Source organism: Nanorana parkeri, unplaced genomic scaffold (genome assembly GCF_000935625.1).
Source record: "Nanorana parkeri isolate BGI_ZX_2015 unplaced genomic scaffold, ASM93562v1 scaffold1762, whole genome shotgun sequence".
Taxonomy (NCBI): Eukaryota; Metazoa; Chordata; class Amphibia; order Anura; family Dicroglossidae; genus Nanorana; species Nanorana parkeri.
In genome coordinates this window covers 29,583-54,335 of record NW_017308030.1, presented here as the reverse complement: position 1 = coordinate 54,335, position 24,753 = coordinate 29,583, and the positions used below count along the sequence as shown (strand labels likewise).

The 24,753-nt window shown below is 43.3% G+C and overlaps 1 protein-coding gene across 1 annotated transcript in view; it reads left to right on the top strand.

Moving 5' to 3' along the window:
- POLR1A (RNA polymerase I subunit A) overlaps positions 1-24,753 on the top strand; it is an 89,069-nt gene that overhangs the window by 46,137 nt on the left and 18,179 nt on the right. The window contains exons 24-30 of the mRNA XM_018571462.1: positions 1,403-1,624; positions 4,428-4,642; positions 7,091-7,258; positions 7,635-7,770; positions 13,379-13,536; positions 15,644-15,770; positions 20,717-20,824. Of these exons, the coding sequence (XP_018426964.1) occupies positions 1,403-1,624; positions 4,428-4,642; positions 7,091-7,258; positions 7,635-7,770; positions 13,379-13,536; positions 15,644-15,770; positions 20,717-20,824 (1,134 nt within the window). The remainder of the gene's footprint in view (positions 1-1,402; positions 1,625-4,427; positions 4,643-7,090; positions 7,259-7,634; positions 7,771-13,378; positions 13,537-15,643; positions 15,771-20,716; positions 20,825-24,753) is intronic.

The following is a 24,753-nucleotide window of genomic DNA, read 5'->3' as shown; positions in this document are numbered from 1 at the left end:
CTATGGGGTCAGTGTTTTTCCCCATAGTTCTCCTAAGGCTCATGGGAGGACACAAACTAGCGTCCTCCCGTGACCCAAAGCTCAGTATACCGCATGCTACGGCTCGTGATATACTGAGACCGCAGCAGCCGGGACGGCTCCGGACATTACTGTCGAAATCCACCAAGCTGTGTGATAGGCAGAGCCGGCTGTCAATCTAGAGGCAGAGCCAGCTGTAGCCGCCCCCTTCCGTTCCGCCAGTCAGCGCTGGAGGATTGGAGCGGGGGCAATCCCTGCAGGGAGCCGTGTGTGACAGTCACGGCTCTCTGCAGGAACATGATCGAGAAGTGAGCGAGCGACGGTATGTGTTCACTCCCCGATCTATTGAGCCGGCGCGTGACAGTTTCATTGTCACACGTCGGCTCGAACTATGAGGGTGAGTGATTTTCACTCACCTCATAGTTCTCCTTTTTAAAGTTTTTGTTAATTATCTTTTAACCCCTTCATGACTGAGGCCCTTTTTTCCATTTTTGCACCCATGTTATATTCCACATTTTAGGCCTGAAAATGACGTAAAACCCCCCAACATTATATATTTTCTGAATGCCAAGACCCGATTTGTGTATCACTCAGCTGTAGATCCTCAAATCCTCTCAGAATTGGTGCTGACACTGTCCTTCCTTCTGGAGTGTGTCTACTTTTGTCCCCCATGCTCCCTGTGTGTGTTGTAAAGTAGTCATCACTCTGAGCTTGGAACTGGCATTTATGCATTGATTTCTTGATCCTTTTTATTTTTGTGAGGGATCATCTTTAGCTTGTCAGAACAACAAACGGAAAGTCCTGCAGTCATAAGTCTGGCTTGTTAACTTAAATTCCCAGGATGGGATTGTGTGACTACTACTACTCTGCCTTAACTTCGCCATTCAATACTATACAATCTGATTGCACCATCTCCTTTTGATCTACCAACCATTATGTAGTATAGGGTCTTACCTGACCTGGATATAAACTGATTGGATAGATTAGGTAGGTCATGCTGCATATTTTTTGTAAATCTAAAGTTGATCGTACAAAGATTGTCAGATCGCAAAATGTGGCTCCCACAGTTTGAAAACTTAGAAGCTGCTTCTGCCTGTGTGCTCACATTTTCATTGCATCTACTTTAAATTAAACATGTCACGAGTCAAATATTTTTGATAAAAAAACATGACCCTTCCCCCTAGTCCCTGGTTTCGTGAGCCCTTACTGCCTCTGAAGTATGAGGGCCTAATGAAGCATGGATTGAAGGTTTCAGTCTTTGGATTATCATTGCAATTGCACATTATACATTACACAGGAAGCTTGGCATGAATAGAGTATAGTAGCACCAAATATGAGGAAATAAGAGCCTATCTATTTTTGTCCTTTTTTCTATCTTTGACAGGTTATAAAAAAGTCAAAGCGTTTGGATGAGGTCTTGTCAAGGATGGACTCTGAGCAAGCAAGTCGACAAAGCCACGCCATAAGGAAATGGAAATCCAAGCACCCCGCACCCTACCAGAGGCTGGGAGCTTTCTTGTTGTACTCCCAGAAGAAGATGGCGGCTGTTAGGGCCCTGTATGGCACTGAGCAGTATGAGAACGGCAGGGAGCTGGCTGCCAAGCAGGTGAGACACTTGTTGTTATCTTGCTCTTGTAAGGCAATGCTAAAAACGAGTGTTATTTTAATGCTCCACTACTGGTATGGAGGAGAATGTGACTCCCTCCTTTTGACAGTGCCTGGTGTAAGGGCACAACAAAGGTTCTCTTTAAAGCCCAACTCCAGGCACAAGAAAAAAATACTCATGCAGTGGACCCCAGATGTGGTTTAGTGGGAGCCAGTTTAGGACATTGCCTATCGGAATGCCCAGCCATCTCCCACTCCCGGGATACCATTGAAGCCTACTGTAATTAAATCCAGGGGGCTTGGCTTGTTAGAAGGCGGGGGATTTGTTTGTTTAGTAATGGGCCCTTCCTGCTCATCTTTAGATGACAGAAGTAGATTGAATCTACACTTGTCTTCTGCTGGCGTGAAAGGAAATCATGGCCGTTTGCTTGTAACCCTCAGCTCCCAAACTCCCTACTCTTCTCACAGCTGTTAAAACATTAATGTGGACAGAACGTTTAGATGCCAAGTGAAACAAAGCCTAACTGACAGTGAATTATTTCAAGAAATGGCGCATATATAGTTCACGCACCTTTTCAGACACAGAAATAAGGTCAGTGGTTAAGGCCTTTGAATACACTGCTTGGTATTTGATGGAAGCTTTGCACAGGTCTCCAGGAAGATTGAAAATCAGATTTCCCAGGTATATTTGGAGTCCCCCATAGCCGCAGATAACGCCCACTCGGAAGGTGATGTGTGCACTGTATAATTCATAACATCAGTCTCCTGTTCCTTGTGGTATTACATACATTGTTGTGCATTGTTAATATATACGCCTTGGGTACTCGTATTTTTAAGGATGCATTATCCCACCATTTTATGTATGATGTTGTTGAATGTGCTCTGTTTTGGGGGTGCCTTGATTTAATGACTGACAACTGAATCTTAAGGGTTGGGTAGTCAACCACTTCTTTTGTATAGTTGTACACACTGTTTGTTTTTTATTGTTATAGATTCATTTTATGCATAAAAAATTACTAACTAGGAATGCCCTGATTACCGATACTAGTATCGGGCCCTAATACTAAAGGCTAATACCGACCCTTTCAATTTTTAAACCGGATCGGCTCCCTGAGGTCCCGTGCTTGTGGGGATCTCAGACAGCAGCTGTCTTTTGCCTGTCTGCTCCCACATCTCCTCCTCCTTCCCGACGCCGGCACATCTCAGGACAGCCCCCACACCGCACATACAGTGCTTTCAGCCCAGCACCTGCCTACTGATCCCTGGAGAGACCCACATGCAGGCCTGCTGAGACACTGCCCTAAAATCTTTAGCATGTATTGTGTTCGACAAAATGTCACATGTCCCATTAAGAAAAGTGATGGTAATTGGTATCAGCGAGTACCTGAGGGGAAAAGTACTTGGTCTTGCAAAAATGGTATCGGGGACATCCCTAATTGGAACATTTTCTTTTTTTTCTCCTCAATGATTTAACTATTGTTGGAATACCGATTTGTTACAGAAATATAAAAAAAAGTGGACTGCCCCTTCTGTGGTCCTGGCAGTATCCAGTCTTAACAAAATGTTGGTAGTGGTGGATGGACCTTTCTTTAAGGTATTGATAAGGGGCTAAGGCCCTTTCTAGAACATTGTCTCTGACGGAATCTGTATTGCAACCTGTCTCTGGACTCTATAGTGTGACTGACTTTATTAGAGAATGTGGCTGTTTCATCTACAACGGGTGAATAAGGATTTATTGTCTATACTGTGACAGACTTTTGTCTTGTTCCTCCCATATGGGATTTAATGCCTAAAGGCGTATATAATCTATAAAAATTACTTATTTTGATATATTAGTGATTTTAAAATATTTCCAATACTTTGCAAGAAGAAAAAAAAAAAACTAGGGATGCACTGATATATCGGCCGCCCAAACATATTGGCTGAAAATTGCACTTTTGGCTAAATGCCGAAAGTGCCATTTTTGTGCCGATACGTCGGCGCATCCCTGATTTCTTTCCTCCCCGCTGGGCGCAGCTCTGTGTCTCAGCGGAAAGGAAGGAAAGTGATGGCCGAGCACTGCGGGACGAGAGCGCTGTGAGCGCCCGGTGTCTCCTCCCACACTGCTCGACCGCCTATCACAGTTCGGCAGAGCGGTGAGGGGGCGGAAACAACGCTGTCACAGGAGGCTGAGCTCTCCTCCCTGCACCGCTTGCTCAGCCTCCTGTGACAACGTGTCAGAGAGGAGAGTGAGGGACAAGCAGTCGGTGATCGCTGAGTGTTTGTAGATAATTGAGGACATGGCATGGTTACTATATCCTCAATTATGAATGAATGGGAAGTGAATTACATCCCCTCCTGTTCATTCATAGTTGTAGTTATAGTAAACATACTCTGTCCTCAAGTTATCAATGAACAGGAATAGAGGTTTCCTTTTCATTGATAACAGGGGATATAGGAAAAGAGAGAGGACTCTGTGTTCTCAATCTGTTTTTCTTTTTTAAAAGGGAAATATCAGGGGTCTGTTTAGACCCCTAATATTTCCCCGGAGCCCCTAAAAGTAAAGTTAAAAATATTTAATAAAAAATGAATAAAATAAACTTTTTTTTATAAAAAATAAAATATTTAAAACATTTTCGGTTTCGGCCTGGCAATTTTTTTTATTTTGGTTGCGTTCCGGGTTTTAAATTTTGTATTTCGGTGCACCTCTAAAAAAAAAAAACATACGTATACAATCTTTTAATACATATGTATGTTATAATACTCGATAAATAAATAATTATGGTAAGAAACCGTAGTTATGAGAAGTTTTTATTTTTTTCCAGCTGATGGAGATTTGGTACTCCTTGGATGAAAAGTCTCAGAACAAATACAAGAAACGGGCGTCTCATCTGCCTGACCCTTGCTTGGCAGTCTTCCGGCCACATCTGTATTTTGGATCTGTATCTGAATCGTTCCAAGAGAAAGTGGATCAGTACAGCCGTCAGGTCGACACGGAGGAAAGCAGCGGTTACTACGAGTCCAACGTTCCAGCTGATCGGTATGTCGCTGCTTTTATTATGGTGTGAACTAATTCCAGGACATTGAGATGTAGATATTATCACCATGCTGGATGTACACATGCTTGTTCCAGCTCAGTGACTTGCAAGCTACTTGACAAAGGAAAAGGATAACCACCCCAGAGCTTGAACCTTCACAAAGTAGTCATTGATAACCAGCGTTAAGTCTCTGTACCATCGAGAAAATGTCATTCATTTGCTGTTAGGGAGTTAGAAATCTCCCAAAGTAAGGGGAATTCCCCTCTAAGACAGCTGTCCCCTTTGGAAGATTTCCCTTTACCTGTGGTTCTGGTGACAACTGTCAAATTTGGGGTTTCTTATCTTGTCTCAATGGCGGTGGTCATCGAGAAAATAGAACAGTAAATCTCCTAATGTGGGCACAGACAACAGTAAAAATTTGACCGTGTCTGTAACCCTTTTTCACTCCATAGTATATAAAAAAATAAAAAAAAAGGTTTTGCATAAAAATAAATTTTAGAGACGTATCACTTTTTTTTCTTTTTATTTATTTATTTTTGGTTTAATGCCTCCTGTCCCCTAGGGCACAAAGTACATGTAGTACTTGGTCCCATCTTTCTACATGCTGTCTAAATTTAGGTGCCTGGTCGGACAGGGCTCCCCCATCCTTCCTCCACACCGGTCTGACCATGCAGCTAGCAAGAAGATGAATAATTGAGGTTTGGATGACAGTGCTTGACTCCTGCTCCAAGCGCTTGCACGAGACCGCCATCATCATCATCATCATTACAAATGCAGGGGGGAGAGGGGATGGCAATTTAACTATGCTCTGCTCATTCACAGCAGAGCACAGATCACAGATCACATCCTGTGCTGTTTGTAAAGATGTAGAGGAGGCTGGAATGTCAGAATGAGGCTCTAATGTTTACACCGAAAAGGGACACACAGTGCAGAAGGGGTTTGTGGCTTCTGTGCTCTGCCACCACCTGGCAAAACTAGCGCCAAGAAGTCAGCCGAGGAGCAGAGTGAATATAGAAGGGATTTGCTTTACAGAAATGATTGCGGTGTATATAGGAAAGTAATTTCAAGGTATTTGCACATGGTTTCTAGACCACTATTGTATTTACAAATAATCACGAAAAGAACGCCAGGTTTATAAAATTACCCCTTGCAGTGGGGCTACCCCCACCCCGCAAGGGTTTACTCTTTTTAAGATTGTCCAGGTTCTTTGCCTCAAAGACCAGTTTTCCATCCTGCTTCATAGTCAACAGCGACATGGCTGTTGATGCCCAGGTTTAGAGAGATAGGGCATGTCTAAATTTGGTTATTTCCATGATGCTTAAAGCTAGGAAGTTTAGTTTCCACAAGGTATATCATGCATGAAAGGCTTACTTTACTTGAGTTTCAGGGCTTCCACTCAAGGAGATTCTCCTTGGGACAAATCCTCTCCTTCCTGCTGCTGGGTCTCGACCAGCATTTGGCCCTTGGCACTATCAAGGGTCAGGTCTCTGCTCTTGCTCTTTTGTTTTCAGAGATCATTGGCTTCCTATTCCATGATTTCAGGGTGTCTCCCATATGCCTCCAACTCTGACTGTAGGATCTGCATCTAGTTCTTTTGATGCCTCAAAAACCACAGTTTGAACCCCTCAGACATTCCCCTTTCCGTTCCCAGCCATAAGATGGTGTTTGTTGTAGCCATCACCTCTTCGAGGAAAGTGTCTTTGTTAGTGGCCTTATTCTCTAAATAACCCTTTATGGTCTTGCACAGGGACAAGGTGGTGATAGGGCTCAGAAAATCATTCCTACCTTTTAGGTAGTTTCAGCCTTTCACCTCAATCAAGACATTGGTCTTCCATTGGCCTGTCGGGCCCCAGTTCATCAAAAGCAGAATAATCTTCAGTGCCTGGATGTAGTTTGAGTCTGTTAGCTATTGCTTCCTTCAGGGTGACTTTGTTATTTCTGATGGTCTCCACAGGGGGGGCACCAGCTTCCTGTTCCACCATCTCTAGCTGGCTCAGACAGACCGTTGTTCAAGGTTATGGGCTCCATACCTTTCCTGCAAGGCACATTTTGGACTTGTTAGTGTTGTTTGAAGTTCCCCACCCCTTGGTTGGTCTGCCTTTGAACATCCTAAAGATTAAGACTTCTGTATCCCTCTGTGGATGAAAAAGAAATGGGATCTTTGCTCCCACCATAAAATCCTTTTCTTGGAGTCCATTAAGGGACACATGTCCCACCCCTATGGTCATACTCTTGGTATCTGTGTTCTTAAAATCTGAGGCATGCCAGGAGTAGGAGGGTTTAGCCTGGGCTGGCCTACAGTTTGTTTGCCAGTGTCCAGTCCTTTAGCAGGCGGCAATATAACCCAAAGGATAAGATTTCCTGTGTCCCTTATGGACTCCAGAAAAAAAAAAAAAATTGTGGTGAGTACAAAATACTATTTTTTTTTTTCTTTTTTTTTGTGCCTTCAGATTGAGGACATTGCTGCAGCTGAAGTGGCAGAGAGCACTGTGTGATCCTGGAGAGGCAGTGGGGCTTCTGGCAGCTCAGAGCATCGGGGAGCCGTCTACTCAGATGACGCTGAACACCTTTCACTTTGCCGGCAGAGGAGAAATGAATGTCACATTGGGTATTCCCAGGTGAGCGCATTTATCAACCATAATGTGATTTTCTTCACCCCTTGAGATTTGTCATGCAAAGCACAATGCAAATTTCATGAAAGGATTATTATTAATTAAGGTTATTATATTAATGAAAGCTGTAGATGTGAAAGGATTCAAAGTGACTTTTCAATTTGCATTATTATTAAGATTTATTTGCGGTTTTAGAGCCTGGGTTTGCAGCCATTTTAAACCTATATGTAGAGTTCGACCATCAAAGTGATCAAGTGTTTTGACGTTTCGCAGGCAGCGCTCTGAAACTGTAGAAGTATTGATGGTGGTGCATAACTGAGCAGAGTTAGCTAAGCACTTCGTTGAGTCTTTGACGTGATCTTAATATCTTTTTTATCTACAGGCTTAGAGAAATTTTGTTGATTGCCAGCTCCAATATTAAAACTCCTATGATGCGAGTTCCAGTCCTACCCATCAGGAGAGCCATAAAGAGGGTGCAGGCCCTGAAGAAAAGGCTCACTCGAGTGTGTCTCTCAGAGGTGAGTAAACTGTGTCAGGGTTATTCAGCAATACCTTAGCTTTTGCATATCAACCCTGCACTGCCTTATTAAATAAACCTCTTATAAAGGGAAAGTATAAATGTTTTTTGATCAGTTGTATTTAAAGAATATTCCAAGCCATTTTTTATTTTTTTTGCCTTTTTGATGGAGTGGGAAAATGTTAGAACATCTGTTTTTGTCTGTGTCCCCTGTAGGGATAAACAGTGTCCTAACTGCTTGAAGTGTCTTTTTAACCAGTCATACTCTCTCTTTTATAAAGCCATTCCTACCCTAACCATTGTGAAACCGTATCTGAACATAGTAAGAAATAAATACACTCTACAGTTACTTTTTAAAGCTCTTGTAGGCGTATCTTGTTACATGTTCATACACTGGCAGATACAGCTTCTCAGGAGAGACAATCTTTGTTTACTTTAGCCATATATGATGCTTTGAAGGCAAGCAGTACAACACATTCTAGCACGTATGCAAAGCTGAGGTTGGGATCTGTAGTACATTGAGGCGTGGAGGGTAATTTTCTGAGAAGAGTACTGGATGAAGCTTGTGGTGCTTGCTCTTACAGTTAAATTAAGACTATGCACGTTCCATCACTTACCCATTCCATTTAAATCTAAAAAGAAAAAAGTTTTGACTGAATTTCCAAGTTAAGCTGTGACTTGGTTTTTCAAACAGATTTGTACTAAACGGATTCACTTCTGAGAAGCCACTGAGGAGATTCAGCTCATCCACCCATAACTGAAATAATGGTTTTTGGTGGCCAAACCCTTTAATAAACGTGTGATTTGCTTAAAATGTATTTCCAGTCTCACGGTTTCAAGATCAGCCATCAAATTATCCTTATACTCTAATAAAACCTATAAAAATCCTGTTGGTATTCACAAACAAATGATGAGATTCTAAAAAATATTATATACAGGTAGTCCCCGAGTTACATACATCCGACTTACATACGATCCCTACGTACAGCAGGGGGTCCCAGGCTGCCGCCAAAGTGTACCGTGCTGGTTCGTAGTCCTGTATGTACATTACAGGAAGTTGGTTCTTGTTAGACGTGCAGACAAGAAGTGCCCTCCTCTTCTTCCGGGTGACTGTGAAGTTTTTACTGCTGTCTGTATCCTCATTAGAAAGATTTACTCTCACTTCCTGTCCTTGAGGCAACAGGAAGTTAGAGGAAATCTACCCCTAGGAAGGGAAATCCACTCCTGTAAGAGTGATTATGGGATAAAGGTGTTTCCACTGAAGCTTTATCACCAATCCTTGTTTCCACGACAACCCAACCTTTTCAAAATCCAATTGTCACAGGGACAGAAAGTGAGGTGAAATCTTCTGAACAGGGGCGCACACAGCAAAACAAACATTACGGGGGGTTAACCCTTCCCTATGCTATCCAAAATTTCAACATTTTTTTGTCTGGAGTCGCACTTAAAAAAATTTACTTGTTCCAACTTGCATACAAATTCAACTTAAAGGAGAACTATGGGGTCAGTGTTTTTCCCCATAGTTCTCCTAAGGGTCACGGGAGGACATAAACTAGCGTCTTCCCGTGACCCAAAGCTCAGTATACCGCGAGCTACAGCTCCTGGTATACTGAGACCGCTGCAGCCGGGACAAATCCCAACAATGCTGTTGAGATCCATCCAGCTGCGTAAGTGACAGCTGGCTCTGCCTATCTATAGGCAGAGCCAGCTGTCACTTACGCAGCTGGATGGATCTCAACAGCATTGTTGGGATTTGTCCCGGCTGCAGCGGTCTCAGTATACCAGGAGCTGTAGCTCGCGGTATACTGAGCTTTGGGTCACGGGAAGACGCTAGTTTATGTCCTCCCGTGACCCTTAGGAGAACTATGGGGAAAAACACTGACCCCATAGTTCTCCTTTAAGAAGTCCCTGTCTTGTATGTAACCCGGGGACTGCCTGTACTTTTTAAAAAAAATGTTTTTTATTTTATGAATCATTTGCAGTCCACCCGTGTCTCTTCCATATAAAGAACAGATGACACGTTTTGCTTTGAGATGGTATCGGGAAATGTTTTTGTGGTTTTGTTCTCCAGAAGAATATTTCTTCTCGTGATCACCGCTAAGCATGTGTTTACGGCTTGCTGGTCACTGGTTCCCACGGGTTTCATGGTATTGACTATTTTTCTAACTAAATAAATCCAGACTACAGGGAAGACGGACACTCAGGACGTGGGAATTGGGATGCGACTAGATCAGATTACGGCAATACATACTCTATGAGGAGAGAATAGCAAGCATAGTCGGGGTAGAGTCTTGTTCTCTGACCATTCACTATGTATTATTGGTCAGCACCATTTTTTAAACTTGTTTGAAAAACAAAACAGAAGTCTTGCACTTACTTTGAGCATCAACATGCACAAAATGCTTCTGCATTGATATGCGTTGATGGCTTATTTTACAGCAATGCGTTGCATTTTTTTAACTCGTTGCTTTGAGTTGCTTGGTTTCTTATGGGCTTGCAACCTTTTTTGGCCTTTCGCTGCATGTTATGTGTTTTTATTTGTTTCTCTTTATACGCACTGTGTGCACCAGTTATATTTCCTTGTCTGCTCTTACTCACGAGATTGTCTTCCTTGTTGCTTTCACCTCTACAAGGTGAGTCTTCGAGTTATCGGCCTTATCCTCTAAGAAACTCTTCCTAGTGTTACACAGGGTTCAGGTTGTCTTGAGACCACTCCTTTCTTCCCAATGTGATTTCCTCCTCCTAACTTAAAATGGACATTGTTCTCCCCTCTTTGTCATACTCTGAAACATTCTATGGAGGCTTTCTCTTTACTGCCTAGATGGGGTACCTCTCAGCTACAACTTCTGTAAGGCCCCATTCACACTGAGCGGGTTTTTTTAACCGCATATTTACAGCGGGATATCACTCTCCAATGCATGTCAATGGGGCTCTGTTTGTCACTGTCGTGCGTCGCTACAACAGACCCTTTTTGGAGCGGATTCCGGCGCGATTCTACTTTGCGGAATGCAACCATTTGCACGATACCGCGCGGCAAACCACGCGGTATCACGCAAAATGACAATCGCGCGATTTGCATGTCGCTTAGTGTGAATGGGGCCTAGCCCTTCGGATTTTGCTCTGTCAGTCTTGAAGATCCTTATGAGTGTCATCCTGCCTTTAGTTCTACTATTGCTAGATAATTCCTAATTCAAGCTCATAGCCTCAAGGACAGTGTTCCTGGTAAGGCACGCTCAACCAGATCAGTTTCATCAGGCAGATGATATTCAGGCCTGATCTGATGCCAGTTTCAGTTATAAGGTGATTCAAGCTGCTGAGTTCTATCAAGCCCCCTTGTTCTGTGAGCATGTTGGCGTGCGTTTGCTGGGTTGCCCAACACTTGTTGGGCTGCTTTTGGACATCCCATGTCTAAGATTAAAATCCTGTGTCCTGTAATGCGCAGTTAAGAAAAAAGAGCTTCTGTAAAGTGTTTCCTGGATTTTTAATCAGGACAAGGCCTTCTCTGATTGGATGAAGATAGCATGACATCATAATCCTCCCCTCATTCAATCAAAGAACGCATTCATTAATAATAATAGGCGTTCTCTCTGTGGCCTCTATGCCAAGCGAACCCCCTGTTTCCAGAGCAAAGGGGAAGCAGCACTGCATAGGGCTTCATTTATAAATCTTCTGCCCAGAGTATACTGTTTGCACAGCACTGGTGCCCCTCCATATAGAAAATTAGAGTATAGGAAATTCTTGTAGCGCCATCTAGGGGCGCTGGTACCATGCTAACGGTATGCGTCAGACAGAAGCGTTATAAATGAAGCCCATAGTGTGCTGTGAAACCAGTGTCGTGGGTGAATCCTGTATTAAATGTTTGTTCATCATATTTTATACACAAAGATATAAAACATCATTATTAGAAATTGTAAAGGAAACAAAGACTGTTTTTGGGTGACTTTGTATAACAATCCATTCTTCTATAGAAAGCATGAGGGCAGTTCAAGTAAAATACGATCACATGGTCTTTTTTGAAGCATGCTGTATACTATCGCTCTTTATAGGTAGACTCTTAAAATGACTGTAAAGGATTTATTGAGCCACTGCACCGATTTTTCCCTTTTTAAATGTTATTTTTGATACAGAGAGTGAACATGATGGAACTTTAGGAACGAGTAGGAATAAAATACAATGCAGCCTATGTGATCTGTTTTGTTATTGTCATGATTAATGCTGAAGACATTTATGGTGGAAATGTGAACATCATGCTTTAACTGGAATCTGTGAAATGGAGCACAAAGCTTGGGGAGTTTAATTACTTAAGTACAATACTGTTTGTGTACTGTGTAGAGTAATTGGTTGGGGAATGCCATTTATTGTGTCATCTTCCTGACACATCTTGGGCTTCCTACAGACCAACCTCAGCATCTCTCCTCACTTCACTAGAATTTCCATTTTCCAATAAAGAATAGATGAAAGAGAAACTCCAGACAAACAAAAAGCTTATCCTTGCAGCGGGGCTACCCTGCGCTCTTATGGTAAGTGCTCAATTTGTCTAGGTGGCCCACAAAAGCTGCATTACTCGCCTGATCCTGGCTCCCTCCAGGCAGCCCGATCTGCACAGCCTCTTCTCCCCTGAGCTCCAACAGTCTAAGGGTCCCCACACACCTTACGATTATCGTACGATAATCGCGGGAAATCCCGCGATCGTACGATGATCGTAAGGTGTGTGGAAGCCGTGCGACCTCTACTACTGTAAGGTCGCACGACTTTAAACTTACGGACATGTTCGAAAACCCGCCGAGCATCGTACGATGTTCGGCGGGTTTGTGGCATGTCCGTACGATAACAGCCGCACGGGCCGGTGTGCGCATGCGCACACAGCCCGTTTGGCATTGCGTTCATCGGAAGCCCGCCCCTCAGGGGGCGTGGCTTGCGATCATCACAAGTACGATCTGCCTATGCAACATAGGCAGATCGTACGTTTTTTTAAGTACCTTACAACCATCGCAAGACAGAAGTCTTGCGATGGTTGTAAGGTGTGTGCCCAGCCTTAGGACCACTGATATCGTCAACTTATGCAGGTCAATTGACCTGCATTAGAGCAGAGAGTGCAGAGGGACATTCTGCCAGCCGGAGTGGAGGGGGGAGAGAGGTGAGCTTTGGTTACCGAGGGAGCTGGAATCAGGTGAGCAATACAGCTTTATTTATGTCCCCTAGACAAAACTAGCACTTAACCCTGCAGTGTGGGGGTAGCCCCACTGCAAGGGTACGTTTTTGTTTTTTCCTTTACCCAGGGATGAGCAGGGCAATTGCTGCATGTTGTACTGAATGTTACCATAGGACAGGGGTCTCAAACCTCCGGCCCTCCAGCTGTGGTGAAACAACAAATCCCATGATGCATCTCTCTTCGGGAGTCATGTCTGGCTGTGAGAATCTTGCAATGCCTCATGGGATTTGTAGTTCCACCACAGCAGGAGGGCCAGATGTTTGAGACCCCTGCCATAGGGGGATTCAGGTGAGTAGGGGCTTCGGCTCTATAACACCATTGAGTACCACCACCCTGTAGAGGTCCTGTGATGTGTGCACACTGTACAGGGTTTTACATCTCTTTTCCCATGTTATAGGTGATTCATAAAATGGATGTGGAGGAAACCTTCCGGATAGAGGAGAGGTCCCAAAAATATCAAGTGTACAAACTCAAGTTCCACTTCCTACCATACGAGTATTACAGACAGGAGAAATGCACGAGACCTGAAGACATTCTCCGCTTCATGGAGACCAGGTTGGTTCCGTGTGACTGAGTGAATGTATAAAATGTGCAGATCTTCGCAAAGCATATTTCAAGGCTACAAATTAAAAAAATAAACATTTGTGGTACATCTCTGCAATGCACGTACATTTCCCCACGGTTATCCCTTTAAACATGCCGCATGTACAGAAATAGAACTGTTGACATGCCAGTGTGCCCTTTCCTTCCTGTTTGAGCCGACAACAGTTTCTTTTGAGCTCTGAAATTCTAAGGATGTGGTGACAGCCCTGCCTACTTAATTTCTGATGGATTACAAAGGGCACAGCTCTCTCCCACCCCCTTATTCTCTTTATAACCCCTCCTTGTGCACAGGAAGTTAGTAGCTCACAAGATTTTTGATTTGTATTTATTTGCTTTTATCAAACAAATATTGCAAAACATTTTCAATGGTATATTTAGCAGACCAAAAGGGAGCAAATAAGGTAAGTTTTTATTGTTGGGGTCAACGTACACTCAAACTATCAGGGTTATTCACACAGGGGTGAAGAGTTTGGAGAAGGGAGGAGAAGTGAACAATCTAGGATAACGTAGCTCAACTGGAAAGTGAGCTGAATTGCAGAATTTTTCCAAATCGGCTATTTGGCCCTAGATTGTTCACTCCTCCTGCCTTCTCCAAACTCTTCACCCTTTAGTGAATAACCCTGAATGTCTTCTGCCAGCAACTCTTCATTGTACATTTTCACCCTTCTAGCTCCCTCTGAGATGCATGCAGGCTATTTTCCCACCACAGACACACAAGTATGCTAAGCCAAGTTGTGCCAGTTTTTTTGTCCAGTATGTTTGGTTGTGTGCGTTAGCTAGGACACCTAGAGGAAACCTCCTCAAACATTGGGAAGACATACATGTTGGTAGTGTCCCTGGTGTGAATTAAAACTAGGACCCCAGCACTGCAAAGCAAGTGTACTTCATCCTTCTCCAGAGCCTCGGTGTCATTTCCTTTGAGGGGTTTAATGTTCTAATACATTAACATGAACCTGTGCTTTGCCCTTGCAGGACAAAGGAACAGGTTTACTTAACCTCCCCTGCCCCTGGCAGCATATAGCCACGTTCTCTTTGCTCCAAGGGGCCGAACCGAGACGCATGAGAAATCCCCAGCACTTCAGAGTATGAGAAGAGCCGCGCTCCCTTTCATCTCTAGTGCTTGTCGATTGACCCGATTCTGTCACATGGGGGTGAGGAGAGCGTTTTCCCTGCTACACGGCACTTTCCTATCTACCCTCCTGGCGGTTGAGCTGAGTGATGTGCTAGGAAGGAAATATGAACCTGTGCTGCTTTTGGAAGGGAAAGTTAATTGTACTGGTGGTGAGCTTTGGGCTTGACGTGAACCCATTTAACCCAAGCCTGCTCAAAAGTATGACTGCCATCCCCTCCTCCTGGTCTAATCATCTGTTGCGGAGAGTTCTATTGCCTGCCCCTCAGCTATACATCACACAGTGGCAGGAAATGTCCCCGCCGCAAGTCCTGCCACTGATTGGCTCATCTCTAAATTGTACCTGTTGCTTTACCCAGCATGGCCAAAACCCATGTTCACCTTAAGTGGAGAGTGAGGCCTGTTAATGAAAGATTTATGTATCATCCACGAGAGTGGATGTATTTAGGGCTGCAACCAACTAATCGATTATGAAGGGGAGAGAGAGATTTTATTTTCATGCAACTAATTGAATAATCGGGCAACTTATCAATTATGAAAATAGCTGCAGCCATAGCGGTATTGGTGGGGGCATGGTAGTAAAGCAAATGTGTGCAATCATCATGGCTCGGTAAGATTGCTCTTGATGTAACTGGATTGATAAACATTGCCAAAAACTTGTTTCCCTCTGATATCAGTTCACAGGATGAGATATGTTGGATGTGGTGGGAAGTTTCTGTATTGCAGCTTATAGATGGTTTATCCTCTATGGAAGTAGTGGCCTTTGCGCCGGTGTGTCTTGGATGACACTAGAGATAACCATGTCGTTCCAAGTTTTAAGAACCATTTAAGATCACCTTATGATAGAGGTATAATAGGGAGGTTTATCTGAATGCGAGTGCTCACAACTTGATTGTTTCCCATATTGAATATATTCTGTGACTTCTGCAGGTTTTTAAAAATAATGGTTGAAACCATTAAGAAGAGAAGTGCAAAGCTTGCCTCCTACAGGGAGGTTACTGCCCGTAAAGCAACGCGGAAAGATATGGATGAAGGAGCTGAGGGTTCTGGACAGCAGGTAAGTCTCTAGGACTCAGTCTTTAATGTAAGTCTGTGCTTTTATCCTTGGTAGGTAATGTAACAGATTCACTTTATAAGGAAGCAAAACAAGCACCCTATGGTCGGCTTCCCTCCTGTCCACTGCAGTCCCCGTTTGCTGCCAGAGCCCATGGAAACACTGCAAGTCCTGAATTTCTGAGAAACACGAAACGTACACGGGGCTCTGCACATGATTGGCTGTTTGGGCCATGAGCAGTGTATTGTGGGAGGCATAGGCAAATGTTAAATGTTCCCCCATACTTGAATGCACTGGGGGTGCATAATCCACACAACCCAATTTATTTCTACATATAATGCAAATGAAGTTTGTTTTTCACTCAGCATTTCGATTCACCTACTATCAATTTTGTTAATTCAGATGGGCATGCATGTCCCTACAGCGTGCACACCTGGAAAATGACCCAGTTCTGGAAGGGGCGGGTGTTGCGTGTAATAGTGCACAGCAGCCTGTTCCTCCCTATGGAAGGACGGGGCTGCACGCAATAGTCCGTGTTGCCCAGCGACAGCCCCAACACATCACTGCTCTAGAGGAGATCTGCATGGAGGAATGGGCCAACATAACAGCAACAGTGTGTGCCAACCTTGTGAAGACATACAGGACACGTTTGACCTCTGTCATTGCCAACAAAGGATATATAACAAAGTATTGAGATGACCTTTTGATATTGACCAAATACTTATTTTCCACCATAATTGCAAAATAATTTTGTTCCAAATAAGCCAATGTGATTTTGTCTGGATTTGTTTTCTCATTTTGCCTCTCATAGTTGAGGTCTACCTATGATGCCAATTACAGGCCTCTCATCTTTTTAAGTGGGAGAACTTGCACAATTGGTGGCTGACTAAATACTTTTTTGCCCAACTGTACATGGAGTCACACGCACACTTGAACCGGCACATCTGGGTACAGACGGTTTGCATCCAAGCGCGGGAACCTGGCCCCTCCACGGATGTGCAGGTTCGGGTGTGCATGTAATTGTGTGCAGCCGCGTCCTCTCATAGGGAAGAACAGGCGGCTGAGTGCAATTTTACACATCACACCTGTCCCTTTTGGGGATCGAGTCATTTTACGGGCGTGCACGCCTGTCTGAATGAGCCCTTAACATTGTTTTTGATTCTTTGTTTCACTGTAAGTCATTGGAAAGGTAGAGTACAGCTGTATTTTATAAGCATGCTGCTTGATTGCTCATTTCTTTCCTAGTCTGGAAGTAACTTTGCACAGATGTAAAATGTTCTTGGCCCCTTTTTTACAGATAAGTCTGTTTTTTTAAAGCTGAACTCCAGGCATACAGCTAAATGCATTTACACACACACACGAAATGCATATATGAATGGTTTTCCTGTTCCTGTCTTGTGATTTATCCACCTCATGCTAAACGAACGGCTTACCCAGGTCTGAAACCTCCACTGCAGTACAGCTTTCGTAAGACACCCACCTCCAGCCTGTTGATGGGAGAGGAAAGAAGCAGCTGCACAGGACTCAAGAAAAGGATTCATGACTGGCTGAAAGTGGTGACTCTCCTTATCAGGATAGGAGCTGATGCATAGGAGTTTACAGGAGGATGAAATGCAGATATTTATAATGGCTTTATTGTAAAGAAGAACTCTGTGGAAAAGTTTTATTAACCCTTGCAGTGGGGCTACCCCCGCACTGCAAGGGTTAAGTGCTAAGCCAACTCCCTGCTTCTCCAGTCACTAAAACATGTCTCCTCCCCTGCTGCCCAGATGAAATGTTCCTCAATGTCCTCACTTGTATACAACATGATGACACAAGGCTTCTTAGACTGCTGCAGTGGGGGGGGGGTGTAGAGAGAGGCTTCAGGGCCCAGCCTAAAAACAAGCCGGCTGAAAGAATCGGGTAAGTATACCTTTTTTTCCCCTTAAGCACCTAGACACATACGAGCAGTTAACCCTTGCTGTGCAGGGGTATGCCTACTCCAAGGGTTAATAAAATGTTCCCCAGAGTTTGTTTAATCATTTAGAGCGGATTTACTACCTTACTGGCAAGGTCTGTTCATTTAGTATGCACCACCTCCCTAAAACGGGGAGTAATTTAATTACTTTTCTCCGACCTTCCTTTTGCATCACCTAGACTATGGTGGCGTCATCCTCGTTTCCTGCGATCTTAAGTAGGCTATACACTAATATATTTTTTTTCATTCAACCTGTGGTCTGAATGACAAAAAAAAAATCTAACTGATGTCCTCCAACACTGAACAGCATGGATGGACGAATCTCCCGATGTGAGCTTTGTATTTTGATGTTGGCGCCAGCCGCTGTCGGAATACCTGAACGGTGGTTGCAGCTGAAAGGCCTGACGGGGCTTGCAGCCAAAGATTTTCCAACAGGCTCCTTTAGTCTTCTGATCGACAAATGCCAAGGTACATACCTGGGCACTAATACAAGACCTTGGTAGTGACCGCTTCACTCCTCCAAGTTGCCAAAACAGCCTGCGAGTTGCTGTGGGAGAGCTTGGGCAAGGTGACACGCTCTTTGATCACATGCCTGATACATTCAGAACTCCTTGTGCAAGTACACAGACATGCAAGGTGCAGATTTATATCAGTAGTATATGTATTCTGAGACCTGCCTGGGAAGAATGATGCTTACCAACTTATGTAGGTCTGCTAGACACAACGCATGGCAGCCTGTTACTTATCTAGTCCTCCAGCTGGTTTTATTCCATAGCAGAAAGCAATAATGTAGCACAAACTGTGATGTCTGTTGATTTATTTTTATTGCTGGACCTCAGTGCCAAGCTAGGATCACAGCCAAACCTGGAGCATTGCTTCACTGATTTTAAATATTAATGAGCTGATGTGCCTGGTTATAGTAATACGATGGTAGACCTCTGGGAGAGGCCCAGCAGCACTTGTAGATTAGGGATGGGATTGTAGAGCTCCACAGAGACTGTATTAGTAATAAAACTGCTTTTCCTTAATGCTTAACTCAGCTGGCAAACAGATACATACATAGATATAATAACTATGTTCTGTTTTGCCTGCCAAAGGATTTGTATTTCTGTCAATGCAGACTTAAGATTTATACAGCTCTGATACACAAAACAGACTTGTTTAGGAAGGAGTGTGAAGGGGGAACTTGCCCCAATTGTTACACTGATTAGCAACCACTCAGACGGGATAGCTTAACAAAGTAAATTCAACTGGAAACATGCAGCGACTCAGGCACGTTCAAATAATATGGGCTCACAGCCCCCTCTTATAGGGTTTTGAATAGTGGAACCATCTGTGTTGCCTTGAATTATCTCCAAAAATCAGATAATAATGACACCTGTACTCATTTAATTGGGCCAAGATCATTAGATGGGTCTGCTTGTCTGGATAGGATTCTTTCATATCAAGGTTAGAGGACAGCTGTTCATTAAACCAAGGTCAAAAAACATGTTTATTACTTGACCACTTTACTCTGCACTTTAATTGTTCCAATTTGGATGTTTTCTGTATTTTGCATCTGTAATTATGTTGAATAAAGCCGTTGAATTAAAAGAAACAAATGTTTATGATTTTATCTTTAAACTCTTGTTACCTCAACCCATTAGACCTTCGTGTTCTACATGAACTCTAGTTAACCTTGACACAAAAAACTAAATGTTCCACATGTTGCTCGTTCATTCAATTAATTCTATATGTATTGTGATGTTTCCACTCTATAATTGTGTACTATATAAATGCAGACTTGCGTATAGCGTAGGGCTGGTAATGATTAAAATGTTCCTGTTCGATTAATCAAAAAAATTTTTTAATCGATTAATCGATCCTGTCAAGATCCCACAGAGCCCTGGTCTCACCATGGCTTTGTGGGGTCTCGCCATGGCTTTGTGGGGACTCACCAGGGCTCTCTGGGACTCACCAGGGCTCTGAGGGGGTCTCACCAGGGTAGCAGATAGTAGATTTTACATGACACATATTATTTAATTTTTATTTTAGCTGCCTTGTAGTATGTACACATTGTCCACACATCCGATGCACTAATGAAGCAGGAGACTCACCGGCCCAAGGGATCCCGTCAGGTAACGAAGGGAAGGGGGAGGAGTCTGGTGACGTCACACACATCAACGTCAACGGACTCCTCCCTCCTTCCCTTCGTTACCCATCACGGACAACTACATCACCCGACTCCTCCCCCCCTTCCCTTCGTTAGCCGACAGCCACTCGGGGAGGGGGGGAGGAGTCCGGTGACGTCGATGCCCGTGATGTCACCGGATCTCCGACATTAGACCCGGAAGCCGGCGGAGAGGTGAGTACGGATCAAAATAATTTTGATCAATCAAAGAAATTAACGATTAATCGACGGATTAATCGTTAATTTCCGCACCCCTAGTATAGAGTATAATTTATAATATGTTCATTAAGCTAATTTTAAGCTAAATAACATAAAAGCTTGACAGTGTGATTTAGCAGGGATCATCCATTTTCCCTATACCGGAGGAAATCTGATTTTTTGTCTCCACTGCAGTTCACTAACACCTTGCCAGTCTTTTCCCTCCACTAGCCTGTGACTGGACAGTGAAAGAAGAAACAGCACACTGATGATCTCATCTCTTTATCACTCTTCTCTCTTCTCCTGTCAGCATTTGTTAACACATGGGGACTGCAGCACAGCTGTATTTACACAGCTGCATCTGTCTTTTCTATTTGCCTGGAGTTCAGCTTAAATCACATAAGCCATGTGGAGATTTTTTCCACTTTGTGCTCATCCTCATTTCCCACATGTATGCTTCGAATGATATTTATATGTCACTTTTGTATCTTGAGTCAAAGCCACTGTTGCAGGAGAATATTGCCATAAGAGAACCTTATGAAAAATTGTTATCTAGCCTGTAGATGTTATATGATTTCCCATAACGCACAGGAAAGTCCCAACTGTTGTCCTATATCTTAGCAGGAGAGCCAGGAGGCAGAAAATGAAGAACAAGATATTGTGGACGCCGAGGCCGATGAAGGAGATGCAGATGCTACTGATGCGAAGAGAAGAGAGAAACAGGAAGAAGAGGTTAGTTTTACAGCTTTCAGACTTGCATATAATGGCTTCAGGCAGCAACAAGTAATACCCGGCACGTATAATGTCTTTACCGGGGGCCCTAGCCTCAAAATAATGCTCGGATAAATAACAGGAGGTTGAGGGGATTCGTAAATAACAGGAGGTTGAGGGGATTCGTAAATAACAGGAGGTTGAGGGGATTCGTAAATAACAGGAGGTTGAGGGGATTCGTAAATAACAGGAGGTTGAGAATACAAAGTACAGATGTTAATGACAGCAAACAAATCCCATCCCACAAACCTCCCAGATGTTATATAATAAGAACCAGTATGAGAAAAGAACATATGTCCTTCATCAGCTTCTCTCCCTTTTTTTTTTCTTCAATAAAAGAATTAAAATGAATGCCAAACTTGGGTGAATCTTAATAAAAGCAGGAAACCCAGTCAAGGAACCAGGAGAAATAGTTTTTATTTTATTCCAGAGGGAGCAAAAAAAAAAAAATCAAGGAAGCGAGCAACAGAGCAAAGATGACAAGAGTAAATAAGTGTAGAAGAGGGGACGTGGAGGTTTCCAATAGGCAGCCCTGCAGCAACCCTCAAACTTCACAGATCTCCTTGTCACCCAAGATGCCAGGACTTCCGTGTAAGCCTGGGATGAAGTAAAAGCAATACCGTTGGACCAAGTCGTAATAAATGTATCATACCAGTCGTATAGAGCAGCAGTCAGGTCCTCTCCTTGGCCATAATGTCATTAATTTTTTGGAAGCACATGGCTACGGAGGGATGCTTCATTATGCCGACACACAAACCCTAGCAGCATTCAGGAGATGACACTCCTGTTTGATTTGCTTATTTGTATTGATCTCCTTCCCTTCGTTACCCATCACGGACAACTACATCACCCGACTCCTCCCCCCCTTCCCTTCGTTAGCCGACAGCCACTCGGGGAGGGGGGGAGGAGTCCGGTGACGTCGATGCCCGTGATGTCACCGGATCTCCGACATTAGACCCGGAAGCCGGCGGAGAGGTGAGTACGGATCAAAATAATTTTGATCAATCAAAGAAATTAACGATTAATCGACGGATTAATCGTTAATTTCCGCACCCCTAGTATAGAGTATAATTTATAATATGTTCATTAAGCTAATTTTAAGCTAAATAACATAAAAGCTTGACAGTGTGATTTAGCAGGGATCATCCATTTTCCCTATACCGGAGGAAATCTGATTTTTTGTCTCCACTGCAGTTCACTAACACCTTGCCAGTCTTTTCCCTCCACTAGCCTGTGACTGGACAGTGAAAGAAGAAACAGCACACTGATGATCTCATCTCTTTATCACTCTTCTCTCTTCTCCTGTCAGCATTTGTTAACACATGGGGACTGCAGCACAGCTGTATTTACACAGCTGCATCTGTCTTTTCTATTTGCCTGGAGTTCAGCTTAAATCACATAAGCCATGTGGAGATTTTTTCCACTTTGTGCTCATCCTCATTTCCCACATGTATGCTTCGAATGATATTTATATGTCACTTTTGTATCTTGAGTCAAAGCCACTGTTGCAGGAGAATATTGCCATAAGAGAACCTTATGAAAAATTGTTATCTAGCCTGTAGATGTTATATGATTTCCCATAACGCACAGGAAAGTCCCAACTGTTGTCCTATATCTTAGCAGGAGAGCCAGGAGGCAGAAAATGAAGAACAAGATATTGTGGACGCCGAGGCCGATGAAGGAGATGCAGATGCTACTGATGCGAAGAGAAGAGAGAAACAGGAAGAAGAGGTTAGTTTTACAGCTTTCAGACTTGCATATAATGGCTTCAGGCAGCAACAAGTAATACCCGGCACGTATAATGTCTTTACCGGGGGCCCTAGCCTCAAAATAATGCTCGGATAAATAACAGGAGGTTGAGGGGATTCGTAAATAACAGGAGGTTGAGGGGATTCGTAAATAACAGGAGGTTGAGGGGATTCGTAAATAACAGGAGGTTGAGGGGATTCGTAAATAACAGGAGGTTGAGAATACAAAGTACAGATGTTAATGACAGCAAACAAATCCCATCCCACAAACCTCCCAGATGTTATATAATAAGAACCAGTATGAGAAAAGAACATATGTCCTTCATCAGCTTCTCTCCCTTTTTTTTTTCTTCAATAAAAGAATTAAAATGAATGCCAAACTTGGGTGAATCTTAATAAAAGCAGGAAACCCAGTCAAGGAACCAGGAGAAATAGTTTTTATTTTATTCCAGAGGGAGCAAAAAAAAAAAAATCAAGGAAGCGAGCAACAGAGCAAAGATGACAAGAGTAAATAAGTGTAGAAGAGGGGACGTGGAGGTTTCCAATAGGCAGCCCTGCAGCAACCCTCAAACTTCACAGATCTCCTTGTCACCCAAGATGCCAGGACTTCCGTGTAAGCCTGGGATGAAGTAAAAGCAATACCGTTGGACCAAGTCGTAATAAATGTATCATACCAGTCGTATAGAGCAGCAGTCAGGTCCTCTCCTTGGCCATAATGTCATTAATTTTTTGGAAGCACATGGCTACGGAGGGATGCTTCATTATGCCGACACACAAACCCTAGCAGCATTCAGGAGATGACACTCCTGTTTGATTTGCTTATTTGTATTGAGATTGTGGTCCATCACAGGAGTGAGTTTGGAGCGGTGACTACTTTACAACACACACAAGGACCATGGGGATCAAAAGTAGCCACCCTCCAGAAGGAAGGACAGTGTCAGCACCAATTCAGAGATGATTCGAGGATCTACAGCCAAGTGATACACAAATAAGATACATTTATATTAAAAGTTAAGGTACTTAAATGCATTTTTAGGGATTAACTTGCATATATCGTAATATGTTACAGCTGGGTATAGCTGTATGTAATTTCTTCCATATTGCCTGAATGTTGCATCAGAGCTGCTTACTTACTGAAATTAAAGGTGTTGCATATGATCAGGGCATTTGCTGCAGCTTTTTGGCGTCGGGGCTCCTAGGGTCCCAGAGAGTACATTGCAAACTTTAACTGTACGAGTTGCACATGAAGGAATGTCTGTAATAATTTGATTTGCTCATATGCACATCGTACAAATCTGAGCTCGCTGCAATGCAACTTGATGGCAAAGGAAAGCACCAAATGCTATCTGTGTAGACACAGAAGTGTGTTACTCATTGAGATGGATTGCACCTGCGCTCCACATAGATGGCAGATGGAAGCACAGGGACTCGAGCTGCGCTGTAACTTGTTCATTTGTCGGTGTAAATGAGCCCTTGCGGTGCTGCAGTCCAAATTCTGAAACTTGACCTCAAATCTTTTACTTGTTCCCTGCTTAATATTAAATTTTTATGTACAGAATCAATTGTTTGCGTATCTCTAGGTTCAGTGATGAGAGTTAAGCCTCAACAAATAGACATTTCCTTGAGGCCTTGTATGTACATGCTTTAGTTTGTATAACAGCATTGTGAATGGCAAGCTTTAATGAAGCATTTACAAAGCTTTCAGCCAGAGCATTTATGAACTTTAACCCCTTCGTGACAGGAGACATACAGTGTACGTCCTGTCACAAAGTGGCTATATGACTAGCCACGTACACTGTACGTGCCGAGTTATATCAGCCTCTGTAATGCTGGTAACTGCTGATTCTCAGCGGTTACCAGTCATTAATTAATGCCTCACTATTGAGGCATTCATTAATGAAATAGTTAAGCTTTTGTAAAAGCTTCTTTCATTAATGAAAGAATGAAGCCTTTACATTTAGATACGGGTTCGCTAAACAGTGATTCCGTATCTGACAGCTGAAGATAGCAGAGAGGTAGCAGTGAGGCCTGGTTCACACCTGGGCGTTTTGTAGCGCGTTGGAACGCTCTGCAAAACGCTCAAACACCGAAATCCCATTATTTCCTATGTGTATGGTGAAATGTATCACTTCTGTATCACTT